Source organism: Alternaria burnsii, assembly GCF_013036055.1.
Source record: "Alternaria burnsii strain CBS107.38 chromosome Unknown 746, whole genome shotgun sequence".
Classification (NCBI taxonomy): Eukaryota; Fungi; Ascomycota; class Dothideomycetes; order Pleosporales; family Pleosporaceae; genus Alternaria; species Alternaria burnsii.
In genome coordinates this window covers 1,626,073-1,640,549 of record NW_024066109.1, presented here as the reverse complement: position 1 = coordinate 1,640,549, position 14,477 = coordinate 1,626,073, and the positions used below count along the sequence as shown (strand labels likewise).

General features: G+C 53.3%; 3 protein-coding genes across 3 annotated transcripts; 2 read left to right on the top strand and 1 right to left on the bottom strand.

Annotated features, from left to right (window-relative positions):
- Nucleotides 1-368: 368 nt before the first annotated feature.
- On the top strand, nucleotides 369-1,699 carry GT037_003113 (cyclin-domain-containing protein; the record flags this gene model as incomplete). The annotated part of the gene is made up of 2 exons (XM_038928160.1): nucleotides 369-1,177; nucleotides 1,231-1,699. 2 exons carry the CDS (start codon nucleotides 369-371, stop codon nucleotides 1,697-1,699), a joined length of 1,278 nt encoding a protein of 425 aa, XP_038789438.1.
- A 1,319-nt stretch (nucleotides 1,700-3,018) lies between these two features.
- GT037_003112 (armadillo repeat domain containing protein) lies at nucleotides 3,019-9,508 on the top strand (the record flags this gene model as incomplete). Its single annotated transcript, XM_038928159.1, has 6 exons — nucleotides 3,019-3,825; nucleotides 3,889-5,056; nucleotides 5,108-5,495; nucleotides 6,129-6,496; nucleotides 6,559-8,249; nucleotides 8,300-9,508. The coding sequence occupies 6 exons, from the start codon at nucleotides 3,019-3,021 to the stop codon at nucleotides 9,506-9,508; spliced, it is 5,631 nt and encodes a 1,876-aa protein (XP_038789437.1).
- Nucleotides 9,509-10,137: 629 nt separating this feature from the next.
- On the bottom strand, nucleotides 10,138-13,855 carry GT037_003111 (glycoside hydrolase family 13 protein; the record flags this gene model as incomplete). The annotated part of the gene is made up of 6 exons (XM_038928158.1): nucleotides 10,138-10,821; nucleotides 10,888-11,349; nucleotides 11,638-12,604; nucleotides 12,652-13,567; nucleotides 13,624-13,728; nucleotides 13,783-13,855. 6 exons carry the CDS (start codon nucleotides 13,853-13,855, stop codon nucleotides 10,138-10,140), a joined length of 3,207 nt encoding a protein of 1,068 aa, XP_038789436.1.
- Between the last annotated feature and the right edge of the window lie 622 nt (nucleotides 13,856-14,477).

Genomic DNA, 14,477 nt, shown 5'->3' with positions numbered 1-14,477 from the left:
TCCGCACGGCAATGACGAGCATGCTGGCGCACAGGGCCGACGCCCCTACACACAATGGGCAGGGAAATGCGGTGAAAGTTGCTTGCGGATGGGCAGAATAGGAAGAGGCAGCGGCGGCGAGGTATGCTGTTTCAACCTTGGACGCGATGGATGTGCAAGGTTGGCCTGGTAGCCTACTAAAATCCCCGGACGTCACACGTGCTATCGTCGAACGCCCGCCAGCCAAGCCCTTACATCGCTGCCACGCTCACGCCAGATGAAGCCTCTTCCGCGTCCGCCCTCGATGGTTCCTTTCTTCCCCACGTTGCCAAAATGATCCGATATTGTCATCTTCCTCCACTCTAGGAACCGCTACCCGGCCCAACGACATGATCACTTCCTCACCCACAATCTCGCAACCTCCCTCGCCGAACACGACCTTCCACACGCCTAGCCACCGCCCGTACCATGCCTCGAGACGCACATCGGCATCCTCCAACGCCCACTCGCCCCGCTTTGCCGTGACCACCGTACCCTCACGGCGGTTCGACGCGCCGCCCACCCCAAAGCCCACCTTCTCGGCGCCGTCCCCAGTGCCCACCTTTGCGCCTTCCCCCCAGGGCCGCAAGAGAAGCTACGCAGACAAGGGAACACAATACTCGCCCTCTGGGTTTCCCCCCACCTACCGGCCCCAGCCCAGCGACAACACCAGCGCCGATAACGGCGCCGACACCATCGCGCTCGACCACGACCACGACCACGACCACGACCGCGACCACAAAGAAGCCGGCTCGACGTCTTCGAGTGCTCCCGCAATTGCGCCTGCACAGCGGGGGGAGACCTCCGCCGCGCCTGTCGTCACGGAGCCTCCCGAGCCCCAAGTGCGGGTTACTCCGCAGCCCGTGACGCCCGCCTACAATGTACAGCCCCAGGGGCGCCGCATGTCGCACGAGAGCGCGCATTCGGAAGCAGAGCCGGCCGTCGTGTCCAAAGAGTCCAGCACTGTCCTGCAGGTCCCGGCCTCGCCAGCTAAGAGAGCAAGGCCGCAGGAGCCCGACGTCAAGGTCATGCCTCTCCAGTATGAGACGTGCGATGTGAAAGACCTCGGCGTGCTCATCTCCGACATGCTTATGGAGCTGGTGCGCCTGAACGACGGCTATCCGCTGCGGGATGGAACGCTCACAAGATTCCATTCGAGGTGCGTTTACGCAAGACTGACTGAACAAATGCTCGCTGACATTGACCCCTTAGAGCCCCGCCTGGCATCTCAGTACGCGACTACCTCTCTCGCCTTATAGTGCATGCTACGCTGTCTCCGCCCATTCTCCTCTCCATGGTCTTCTACGTAGACAAGCTGTGCGCCATGTACCCCGCTTTTACAATCAGCAGCCTTACCGTGCATCGCTTCCTCATAACTGCTGCTACGGTCGCGGCCAAGGGCCTTAGTGATAGCTTCTGGACCAACAGCCTGTACGCAAGGGTTGGCGGCGTCAGTGTTCGTGAACTGGCGCTACTAGAGCTCGAGTTTCTGCGGAGGCTTGAATGGCGCATTGTTCCAAAGCCAGAGGTACTCGTAGACTACTACAAAGGCCTGGTCGACCGTGGGACTGGATACGTTGTAGAGAAAGAGCCGGAATCAGGACCGACTGTCAGCTCAACCCAGATGCCCAATCCCACCGGATCTGCGACAGGCATACACACCAATCAATCAGGCGTATAATAACAGAGGCACACGATGGTTGAGCAGCATCATGCCACAATCCCTAGCCAGCTCACGAAGTTCTTCCAGATGACGTTAGCAGCTCGACTCTTGGGGCTCGTGTCGTTATTATGAGATCGCAGAGACGACGTCGTGGGTTGTCTTATCTATTTCCAACACCAAGCCACACCGTGGCCGCCTTTGTGTGGAAGGTTCAGGAGACGACTAGCTGAATGATGATGAGCTGGCAAACCTGACTCGGCAGGAGAGTTATCTATCTCCTAGAGAGTCTCCGCCAACGAGGTGTCTCTTTGAGCTGCCGGAGGCACATCACTACACCATCTCAGGCTCGTGCCATCAAAGAGCACCGTCATAGGCAGTTACCCAATGTGCCACCGCCACGATTTGTTCGCTGCGGTGCAAATGGTAGCTGCCAACAGTGGCCCCTAAAGCGACGGGGCAGCTTGGATTGCAGCAGAACATAGCATTTGCGTGATCGCTTGTCTGATAATCGACTGAGCGCAGAACGCATGAGACGGGTGCAGGAGTTTAGCAGCACTTCTATTATTTTGAAAGTATTAGCGGAATCAAATAATCAAACCCGTATCCAAAAGCGTGCTGTTGTCCCGTGAAGAGCGTTCTGACGAGTGCACCACGGTCAAGCCGCTAGGAGCATGCATCGTGAGTAACGTGGACGAGTAAAATGCGGCGACTGGCACATCCCAGTCGTAAGACGCACGGCTGCCGAAAGAGTGAGGCTAACACTCACCCCTATGGCGTAACTATACATGTCATCAAGCACTTTTGCTGTGATGACGGAGGTTCTTGCAAATGCCACGGCGCAAGGAGAGCCGAAGTATGGTATGCGCAACCTCCGTCAACATTGTCGGCTTAGTGACCCTGACCCAACAGCTGGAATGACCTGAAACCGTCTGTCCTTCATTCCCCACCCCCACTACACACTCCACGCGTCTTCCTTTACGAGGTCACATCAGAGAGATCGTGTGCCGGCGCTTACCCCGAGAACCTCGCGATCCAGACGTGATCTTCACTCGGACCCGCGGTAGACGCGTCTTACTCTCGAGACGGCGGCAGTAGCGCGACTATAGTACTATGAGGGTGAGTGTGTATATGTCACGAGAGCCTATGGACCCAATCGACCGCCTTGTGTTTCTGCTCAGCGTTGACTTCACTTCCCAGTCTTGTCTGAAACCATCGCACGTGCTCACGTTGCCCGTCGATAGTTCCGCCATGCTGCTTCATCACCTCGCAATCGACAATCCACTGACTTGCACCAGAGTTTCAGGTAATTCTCCAACAAAGAGTGCTATGCGTAAGAGATGAACTCGGAATTCGCTCGCTGGGATGGTAGCAAACACCAGTACGAAAGTCAATGGGGCGCGTCTCGCCCCGAGGCACCTCCAGCGCCGTGTGCCCTACCGTATGCCTTCGCCGAGCCTTTCCCACAACTCACGAACGGTTTCCAGCAACTGCAGGTTGGGAAGCATTCGAGAACACGAACAACACCCGTAGTTACTCGCACACACATAACTAGACATGGCTCGGAGCCAAACCCCATGCGACCGTTGTCTAGTGGAGGAGAAGCCCACATGGCCCCTTACCAGAGCCTCTCTCCGCCTCATCGCTCCGCATCGTATTCAAAACCGTCCCCTCTCGAGGACTTGCGCAAGTCAAGACGATGGCCGCCAAAGGGATACAGGTCGGAGGATGCAATGGAGCCTGAACAGGCGGAGGAGCTGATATGTGCTGGAGCGTCATCGTTCAAGGGATACTGCGATGCGATAGCGAACGCACCAGCGGGCTACGATCGCTTCTATGCCGTTATGGAGGCTGAACATCAGAGCCGAACAGATCGTGCAACCTTTCAACAAGAGGCATACCGAGACATTTCGCTCAACATGACGGGTGCATCTGACAGCCAGTTTCCATGGCTTGCTCATGAGTATCCTTGCATGGCGTATGCGTTCGGGAAGAGTGCAGGGACTACAACACTGAACTATTGGGTCAGCAAGTGCGGAAGCAGTAACCCTCCTATGCAATTCGCCAGCGAGGTAAAGCCGCGGAAGATAAAGCTCCTACAGATCTTGGATCGGTTGCAGAACCTAGAGAGTGGCCTAAATGAAGATGTCAGTCAACCGTCGTGCCCGGAGTGCTTTTGGTTCACATGGCCCTAACTTTTGGTTTCGCAGGATCCCGAGGAATTGTACCGCTACCTGTACGGCACGCTCATCGAAGATTCGGAGCAGTTTGACGAGGAACGCCGTCACGTTCGGATTGACCAGCAGATCACAGATCTCATCACAGTGCTAAGCAACCCTAAATGGATAGATTTCTCACACCCAAAGAACCAGGTTGTAGCAAAGTTCTTTGACAGCCCGGATCAGCGCAAGAAACAGGAGTTTTTTCACCAGTTGCTGCTCTCGGTCGAACTTTACCTTCGGATACACTCTAAGCACCATTCAGAGAAATCTAAGCGAAAGCTCATTCTGCAGCTTCCCGCCATCATTACCTGGGACCTGGCAGTGGCCCAACGGTGGCTCGAGAATATGGAAATTTCCAAAACGCGGATATCAAACACACAGAGCACCTTCAGCTTTGATCTGAGGAGCAAAAGTAGACAAATCGAAGCATTGAGAAAATTTGCGGCGACACTAAAGTGGCCAAACATGGATGAAGTCGAGTATGTCCTGGACGAACAGGACTTGGACGAGAGAGCGCTTGAGGACCGGTCCGCAGATGCCATGTCCTGGTTTTCAGGCATCATCCTGCCTGGTCGGACATTGCCTTGGCTCATCATGAACAGCTTGATAGACTGTGATAGGGATACTGGCGACGCTCTCAAGTATCTGACCCATATGCACCCGGCGTCCGGCTTTCAGTATCGAGCAAATACGTACTGGTCATCGCAATCTATCGTTGGCAAGGTACTAGGCGCCGCACGAGGGGTCAAACAGATTGCAGGTTGGATTGGACCATGCATATACACCCCCGATCTCAAACGCACCGAGTGTGTGAAAGTTAGACAGCAAGAGTCACCGGATCCCATGTTGTTTTCGGTTGACGTAGAATCCATGGATCAACGCACCAGCCCCTTGGGCGCGCCGGACGACAGCTACCCCGTAGACGACTACATAGTTCCTATGCCGGACACGGAAGACGTAACAGATCTAATACGAATGGAGAAGCTTCGCTTTATGCCTGTCAAAGAGCGGCCTGAAGGGACGAGGCACGCTGTCGGTCCTCCAATGGTCTTTGACGCCGCCATCTCATTCGCATGTGGCGGGGAAAGCTGGCCAATGAAGTTACGATATAACGTCGACTTCATCAACGCCTTTCCCTGCCATCAAGGCCCTCACGGTACGCATTCAGCTCTCGATAAACAACCGTTCATACGCTGACCACCATTAGTGCTATTCTACGATTTCAGCTTCAAAGCCATAAAGATTGACGAAGGCCTCGTCGACATTCAAGACTGGGGCAATCAGTCCGGTCGCATACCCCGCCCCACATCCTCTAAATCATCACCTGGCAAGAAAGCCTTGGCGCTCATGAACGAAAAGCAGAAGAGTGCTCACGAACAAGTTACCAATGTGCTCGTTATAGAGGCTCTAGGCGTGAGCGATAACGAAGTCTTTGCAAGAGCGTGGTGTGCGCATCATGGGCATAGTGCTATCGTGGCAAACATCAAGGAGACATGTATGTCTTGCGCTATTCGTGAGGCATATGCGGCATGTGTGGCTGTCGTCATACTTACGGAAGGGGGCGTGGTGAAGGAGAATGACACTGAGATTTACGGGTATGCGTAAAAAGTAGGAACCGGACACTGGTTATATGCATTTGCATCTTTCTGGGTCTGCTTTAGCATCCTTTTGTATTGATGGACACGATTTTCTTTTGTCTTGGGTTGGGATGGTGGCACAGGAAGGAGGCTCCGGGACGTGCTTGATGACTGTAACGGTACTCACGGGGCGCTAGTTTATGGTTATGTATCACGTCTGATGAATTGCATGCATTTACGCTTTTTAAAGGAGATGCAGGGCGAGTCCGCATGAGTGACCTCGGGAAGCCGGTGAATGAGCAATCACGTGGCGATAACTCTTATCGCGGCTGCTCTGACGTTGCGCCAACGGAATTGAGCGCGGCTATCTGCACTTCTTCGCTCGCGACCACTCTGTTGAGCATGACTGGCTTTGCAAACTTGGCATACCACCTGACAACTACCTGATTGTCGCAGCCTATATGCTGCATCAGCAGTAGCATAATCTCCTCTTGCGCCTTGCTCCGACGATACTCGCAACTCCCCAATCCGCAGTTTCCCAGTGAAGCTTCCATTGCGCCGCCCGTCATTGTCACACGCTTGTGCGCCCAGTACTGGACCTCTTCGCATGAGGCTGCACGACGACCGTTAATCTGCGCCAACCGGTTGTAGTACACACCCATTACCAATTACCCGCTTACTTTCCGTCTACGCCATGGGCCGGTCAATGATACCTCCGGCGCTCAACGAGCTCTCGAACCCTAGTACACCCGAGGCACAGGTCACAGCACTCCAGAACCTCAAAAACGAGATAGTCGGGCATGAGCAGAGGAAAGAACTAGCAGTGACACATGGCGTTGTGAAACCACTGGCGGGTCTGCTACGGGCAGAAGCTAGGAAAGGTGGGAAGAGGAGGAGGAATGTCACGAATGGACACAGCTCCGGGCTCTTCAACGATTCGAGGAAGGACATGGAAGAATGGACTACCGAGGATGAGTTGAGATTTCAGGCCACGCTCGTCGTCGGCAGCCTTGCGAATGGTGAGTGCCCAATGTAAAGGACGCTTTGGAGGAGCATATTGGCTGATACATGAGACACACAGGCGGTCCAGCATTTGTCGCCCCGCTTCTAGCAGGTCATGTCCTCCCTCCACTGCTTGAAGCGCTGAGGCCTAGCGAGACGCCCTCGAAACTCGTTACCACGACCCTCAAGACCCTCAATCAGATCATTGACGCCGTCAACCAGGAGAAACCTTGGCTCGACACGTCCGACTCATCCTCTCGATCATCTCTCGCTTTCGCCGTTAACGAGTCGATATACACCAGGTTTGTCATTGACAGCCTCGCCGAGATATTAGCGCAACCAGCTGGAACGATGAAGGCCAATCAGCAGATTGAGGCGACGATCCGGCTCATCATGAAGACGTGCATAGAAGACAACCAGAAGAAGATGCTAGTGGATTCAGGAATACTGGATCTTTTGGCTGACAAGCTTGCTACTGTCGCTGCCATGGACGATCGGATCCCCGCAACAGAGTGGAAGCAGTCGAATCGCGAGCGGCTTCCCCGTGCCTGTCTGCCAGATATTCTGGAGGCAATCTCGGCTGTCATCAAGGACTCACACTTTTACACTGCTCGGTTTCTCTACTCACACTCAATACAACAACTCTTCGGATGGCCGAAGGAACGCACCTCAGCGTTAGACGCAAGTAACACATCACAGGCGGCGTCCTGGGACAAATTAATTCCGCGGGTCCAGACAATGGCGAGCAAATCAGATCCGTACATCAAACAATGGCCGGCTCTTGGTGCCTACGCCTCTGCCGCTGGGGATAGTTATTCTCGTCTGCCAAGTATGGAGTCGTTACAGCAGACTTCAAGTAGAAGTGTCATCACTGACGAATCTGAGTCGCCGTTGTTCATATGGCTCATGTACGTGGCCCGTCGAGGCGAAGGACGAGAGCGTCTTTCTGCTTGTTGGTTACTAGCGTTGTTGAAGAAATTTGGCGAGCGATGGCCTCTGAACGACCCTTCGAAGACCACAAGGGAAAGGCACTTCTCATATCTGATTATCCCGTTGGTGGAAAAGATGATTGAAGACTCAAGTCCGACATCGGAGCAGACCAAGAAGGCGAGTACACTTAGTCCTGCGGCAAAAGACGAGTTGCGCTTTGTGTTGGAACGCTCACCAGTTGTGCTTGCTGAGCTTGTTGCTGGGAACAAGTCTCTTCAGACAGCGGCTGTCCATACCCGGACCCTACCGACGCTCATTCAGATCCTCAAGAAGTCGTTCGATGTGCCTGCTACGTCTTCGAAGCCCTTATGGCAACCACGGTCATCATCTAACGAAGTTAGAGATCCAAGTATTGACCCTGCGTCATCGACACTAGGTAGATCCGGACTAAGTGCGGATTTGTTGCATGCTTTCAGATATCGAGAGAGCGTTCTCCTGGCCTTGGCGGCAATAGCAGGAGATCAAGATTCTTTAAGGAAGATGGTCATTGAGATGGGCGCTGCAACGCACATTATCGAAGCTCTGGTCCCGTACCGAGGAACCAATGAGCAAGGGGCATCCTCTTCAGCAAAGGATGGCAACCCTGATGCGGTACTAATTGCTGCTTGCAAAGTTACACGATCGCTTTCAAGGTCTGTCAGTGTACTCAGAACCAGCTTGATCGATCACGGTGTTGCACAGCCAATTTTCGAGCTCTTGACGCATCCAAACGTCAAAGTGCAGATTGCTGCTACCGAGGTCATAACAAATTTGGTACTGGATGTGTCTCCCATGCGAACCGTAGGTAGAATGTTGATCGTTTTGTGTTCTCAAGCTAATGTGAATGTTAGGAGATTCTTGAATCTGGAGTATTAGGAACTCTGTGCGAGCAATGTCGATCAGCAAACTTTGACCTTCGTTTCGGCAGCCTTTGGGCGCTTAAGCACTTGTGTCTGGGTCTGCCACATGCTATGAAGATACAGTGTCTCGAAGAGCTCGGTGTAGGCTGGCTCGTGCAGGTACTCAACGGGGAGCCATCCAAGCCTGCTATGGGAACACCCAATGCAGCTGGGGAACAAGTCGATATTCTCAACGCTGTCGACGAGCCTCACATGGATGTGGATGACGAGCCATCATCGGAAAATGATGATGACGATGCCATGACTGAGAGCATACCGTCTATGCGACGACATCAACGTCCTGGATCTCGATACACGAGTGCAACGAACATCCGAGATCGATTACAGCAAATCAAGAACGATGAACAGGATCATCGGCTGAACAGTGAGCGCGATGACATACGCATACAAGAGCAAGCGCTCGACTTCATCCGGAACTTCGTCTCCGAAGACAAAGCCTCTGGTGAAATGATTGATCACCTCCTCAAGACGTTTGGCCACAGCCGGTTCTTTGAAATTCTCGATGCTAAGATCCGGCCGAAACACTCTTCCTTGTCCACATCATTGTCCCAAAGTCAAACCAGTCCTAGTGCCCCCAGTTACTGGCCAAGCAACAGCCACCGTACACCCTTTTCCTCTTCCACGAACAACCCAGGGCAATCGAACTGGGCTACATATCCTGCAACCGAACTCATTCTTGCTGCCGTATATATACTCGTGCACCTCGCCAATGGCCGACCTCAACACCGCTCCCTCCTTATTTCACAGACCACACTCATGCAACATGTTCTTCCTCTTTTCACGCATCCTCGTCGCGATGTTCGCGTAGCTTGCTCGTGGATGTTGCATAATCTTGTTTGGGTAGAAGACCACACCGACGAAGCTGCGACGCGCGAACGGGCTATCAGTCTCCGTCAACTAGGTTTCGAGGAAGGTGCCAAGCAGCTGGGACGTGACGTCGACACTGATGTCAAACAACGTGCTATTGTAAGTATTGAGCAATTTGACAAGCTGCTCAACGGTGGCAGTGGTCATGGACGAGGTGGTGGCTTCGGCAGCCCTAGCGGATTCGGTGGTGGAGAGGGCGGGGTTGGTGGACTTGCAGGTATGGGTGGGCGCTTGTCAGCGATGCATGGCTGGAGACACGATTCTAGGGGTTGATTGTTTGGCAAGAGTGTAATAAGTGGGGAGCATATGAGGGCTAATTCTTCGGGTGCATCTTGGGCGTATGTTCTTTCAGCTTTAGCCTATGTGTTAGTTGTATGATTGGGATCGAGGAAACAAGGATATGACATTGTTTCTAGCAAGCAGAATAACGACTATTCCTATACATCTACAGTGCCAGATACTCAAGTAGAGGCCAATGTTATGTGTGCACACAGCTCAATCATTGGTCCAGGATGATTGAGGGTGCGAAGTAAGGAACACTCAGATTGCCATGTAATGGCCGACGTGCGAATTGCCTCTCAATCACAGCCCAATCCCAGAAGCTTCGTAATAGGCCCTAGTATTTTCATGGTCAAACTTAGACGGGTTTGGTCGTAGCTTATGTTTGGTCAGATACTAAGGTTTTTGAGGACCATGAGCCTGTTATTCACCCTATCCCTCTTCTTGTTCAAGTCAACATCGATACATCTTTTGAAACCGTAAAAACCTTGACATCCACAGCCTTTAGTCTCTTGCATTGGTTTAAGAATGTGACTTTTTAGATTACCTCTATCCAGCGATGTTGCTGTAGTATGCTCATCAAAAGCCATCAGCCATCCCATCATGTGCATTCAAGCCTCCACTTAGCCTCTCGCCCTAGCCTTTAGTCTCAGGGTCCCATTGTCCTCTTCTCCGCTATCTTTTTTCAGTTGTGTCTCGATCATCCTCCCAATATTGCCTCCGTCTTGAATGGCACCCCCTCTCAACAACTCAGTGATGACACGTCCTTTGACCACCGTCTCTTCAACCACACCCTCAACATTCTCAGGTCCAATTCTACCATACCAGATGCCCGATCCCTTCAGCGCGTTATCTTCAATACTGGGAGGCAGATAAATGATGACGTTTCCCGCGTATTTGTGCCCTCCAATGTGACTTATCAGGCCTACATCCGCATCTATGCGCCTACGCTTGAACTCGGACCGAAACGAGGATTGCAACAAAGGCCCAAGAATGCCGCATCGCTGATCGCGGCCGCCGTGTCCGCAGATCAATACTGTGGGTTTCGTAATGTTTTCCGCCTCTGGTAGTTCGATTGCTTTCGACTCGTCGCGGAGGAGGTTGGCCTTTTGCTCAGCAGAGAGACCATCGTGCATAGAATGCAGTTTTCGAGCTTTCAGATACGCAGTCGCAAAATTCGAGAAGGCTTCGGGCGTGTGAGGAATATTCGGTATACGTTTGAAACTCGGAAACAGTAAAGCCGTTGTTGCGCCGATCTTTTCACTCTTCGGTAGCGAAGAAGCAGTGATGAGGACATTGGTAAAAGGCTATGGGGCGAGAGCGTGTCAGTTTCCGACGCAGCAGAAGATGAACTCATCGGGAAACAGACCTACATCAAACCCAGGACCGCCCTTTCCAATCACACCTTTGAGCCCTCTCACAAACTCCCCAGTTTCACCCTCTTCCTGTTCGATGTTGCTAACCCAGTCTTCTTTTCCTGTACAGAAGATGACCTGTTCAGAGTACGCCGCCATGGTATTCAGCAATGGCGTTTTGCGATCAATGTCTAGATCAGGAGGCGCTGCTGCGCATTCACAGGTTGGTGACGGGCATGATGGGATATAGGGTATTGTAGATTGGAATCGCGCACGGGTTGTAGAGAAGGAGCGGAAGGCGTGCGGTATAGCAGCCCGAGGAATTCGAGTGAAAGACATGGTTGCTATGTTACAACGCCAGACGGGGCGACAGGGAAATTGTATAGAAGCTTCGGAAAGTGTTCCGGGATGATGACGCGAGTACAAAAGGTCGGACATAACGGAGTTCGGGGCTCGGAGAAGCGAGCTACGCGTACGAGGCTACCCGTACCTATAGTATGGACGAATCAGAGGTACACCAACCAGTATTCACGAATAAAAGGCTCAGAACTAATGCGCAAACGTCTTCTATTATCTTATCGACACACATGTCGTTTTTCACACTGTACGACACGACCACTTCACTGAGTGGGTCAACCCTTCAATTTAATCTTCAGCATCTTGCCGCATGCCCATCTTTCAGGGTCTCTTATAGAGTATTCTCAAGCGCAAGTACCTGTCCTTGGGTTAGCAAGCAATCAATGTAGATTCAGATAGTAGTCCACTTACGATCGCAGTCCTGCTAGGAATGTACACCTGCAAGAAGTTCTTCCTCTCGTTCCACGCAAATGGCGTGGTGAAGAACCTCGTAGTCTCGTCAACGTTGCCGTGCCCACCAAAGGCTTTGCTGTCAGTGCTCAAAACGATGCGATAGGTACCTTCCTGCTCAATACCAACACGGTAGTCAGTGAAGCTCTCCTGAGGATGGAAGTTGAAGATCCACAGCAGTCCAGCACGCTCAAACACAATGACCTTGTCGCCCTCGTGTTTAAGGCTGACGTAGGCCTGAGGCGAGTGGAGCCATCCGTACTTCTCCTCTGTCCACTGCATCTTGCTGTCAAATTCGTTGAGGAATCTGTAGCGGAGAAGCTCGTCGTCTGGAAGGTTGAACTGGCGGCGAGCGTAGTGGAAGCTATTGTTGTTGCCTTCGCGCGGGAAATCGAGCCACTCGGGGTGGCCAAACTCGTTGCCTTCGAAGTTCAGGTAGCCCTCACCTCCCAGGCCGTGCGTGATCAGACGGATCAGCTTATGTAGGGACAAACCTCGGTTGATGACGGGGGTGAGCTCTGAAAGAATCGACATGTTGGTGTACATTTGCGCGTCGCAAAGCCAGAAGAGCAGAGTCTTATCTCCGACCAACGCTTGGTCGTGACTCTCTGCGTACGCAATGGTCTTTTCGCCGTGCCTTCGGTTTGTCAAGGTGAAGACAAGCGCGCCCATGTCCCAGTCAATGTCCTGCTTCTCCTTCAACCACTTGATGTAAAGATCGGGTACAGCCATAGCTAGTCTGTAATCAAATCCTATTCCGCCCAATGAGAGTGCCACGCAGAGACCAGGCATACCGGACACGTCTTCGGCGATTGTGATGGAGTCAGGGTAGAGCGTGTGCAGAAGCTCATTGGCGATCATAAGGTACACAACTGCCTCTTCGTCAACTGAAGGACCGAAGTATTCGTGATAGCCGCCTGAGAAACCCCTGATTCAATTAGTGTTTGATAGTCAAAGGCTAAGTTGATTACTCACGTTCCGATGCCGTGGTGAGTGTACAACATGCTGGTGACTCCGTCGAATCGGAAACCGTCGAAGTGGTACTCCTCCATCCAGAAGCGCAAGTTGCTGAGCAAGAAGCGCAGGACTTCGTGATGACCGTAGTTGAACAGCCTGCTGTCCCACAGCTCGTGTCGTCCCTTGGCACCCTCGTGGAAGTAGAGATGGTCGCTGCCGTCAAACATGTTGAGACCGTCAAGCACGTTCTTAGATGCGTGACTGTGTACCATGTCCAGCAAGACTGTGATGCCCATTCCATGCGCGGTATCAATGAGCTCCTTCAGATCGTCTGGGAAGCCATAGCGGCTGCTTGCAGCAAAGAAGCTGTTGATCTGGTAACCAAAACTCGCGTAGTATGCATGCTCCATGACGGCCATGAGCTGTATAGTGTTGTATCCTAGATGCTTGATGCGCGGGAGGATATCACGTGTGAACTCCTTGTAAGTCGCTACCTTGGGCTCGGGGGAGGAAATGCCAACGTGGGCTTCGTAGATACGCGCGCTCTGGGGCTTGGGCGGTCGCTGGTTCTTCCAGACGTACTTCTGGGGAGGGTTCCAGAAGCGGGCGTCGTATACGGGGGAGACATTGAGGTCTTGGGTCACTCGGGTGATCCAGGCTGGCAGGCGCTCCTGGCGCGCATGGTCGTTGGGGACGACGAAGGATACCTTGATCTTGGAGTCGTGGGGGATGGTGGGCTGACCATTCTGGCCAGGCACGGTAACCTCGAAGACACCGAAGTCGTTCTTGGTCATGGGAGTCGCATCGCGGTTCCAGTCATTGAAGTCACCAATGAGGTAGGCGCGCAGGGCATTCGGGGCCCATTCACGGTAGACGACGTCGCCATTGGACTGGACGTTGAAGCCGAACTTCTCGTAACCCTGCGCGGTGTTAGCTACACGGCGCTCGTGGAGGCATGCATGGAGCTTGCCCGCGAGAACTTGTCAAGACCGCCCTCAGTCTCTTCAATGGTCTGGATCCACTTCTGTGCTTTGGAGAAGCGGCTCTTCAGCGCGTCCTTGAAAGGCTCAAGGTAGCCATCCATCTGGATGATGCCTGGGAGCGATTGGGTCAGTCAATTGGCAGCAGCAACAGAGTAGCGGTGTGTACCAGTTCCATCGTTTGGGACCTGCCCGGGTGTGTCGCTCAGGGTCGAGTTTGCTGAAGCCTTGTTGAGCTCCATGGTGAGGGATGGTGGGAGGAAGGGAGCTGTGAAGTTTGCTACCAGAGGAGATGGTAGCGAGCAGATGCAGGTTTCACAGAGACAGCCTGCCAGATGAATTGCAGAGATGATCTCGAATTTGCGGGGTCTCTAACCCGATTGCTGAGCGCAGCGCTCAACCAAAAGTTCGTTGCCAACCCAACAATCAACGTCATAGCTCCGAGCACGCTGTAACGGGCATCGCGCCCACGCCACTTGTCCCAACAGCGGTATCTACGCTGCGACGGGGGTGCGTGTCGGGAGGATTTGCGCTACAATTCGTCGCATCTGCATCCGAGCTGTGGATGCGATGCGCGAAGACCCTGGCGGGGCATCACATGGTTTTGTAGACTACCTTTGGGTAGTCGTAGCACCGACGCGCGCGCGCGCGGTCGGCGGCAAGGAGGCCCTTATCGGCATCATCGGGAACCGTGGGGACCTCCCCGCATCTTCTAACGTGGGGAGCTCGCGGCGGCTCAACCACGGTTGCTTCCAAGCCTCGAGCGCAGCCGGCGCCATCGTGAGTCCATTAAAGCCCTCGTGATGCCCTCGATGCCCGCGCAACTTCTGTAGTGTGAATTCCTCTGCGCTCTCCTCTTCCACC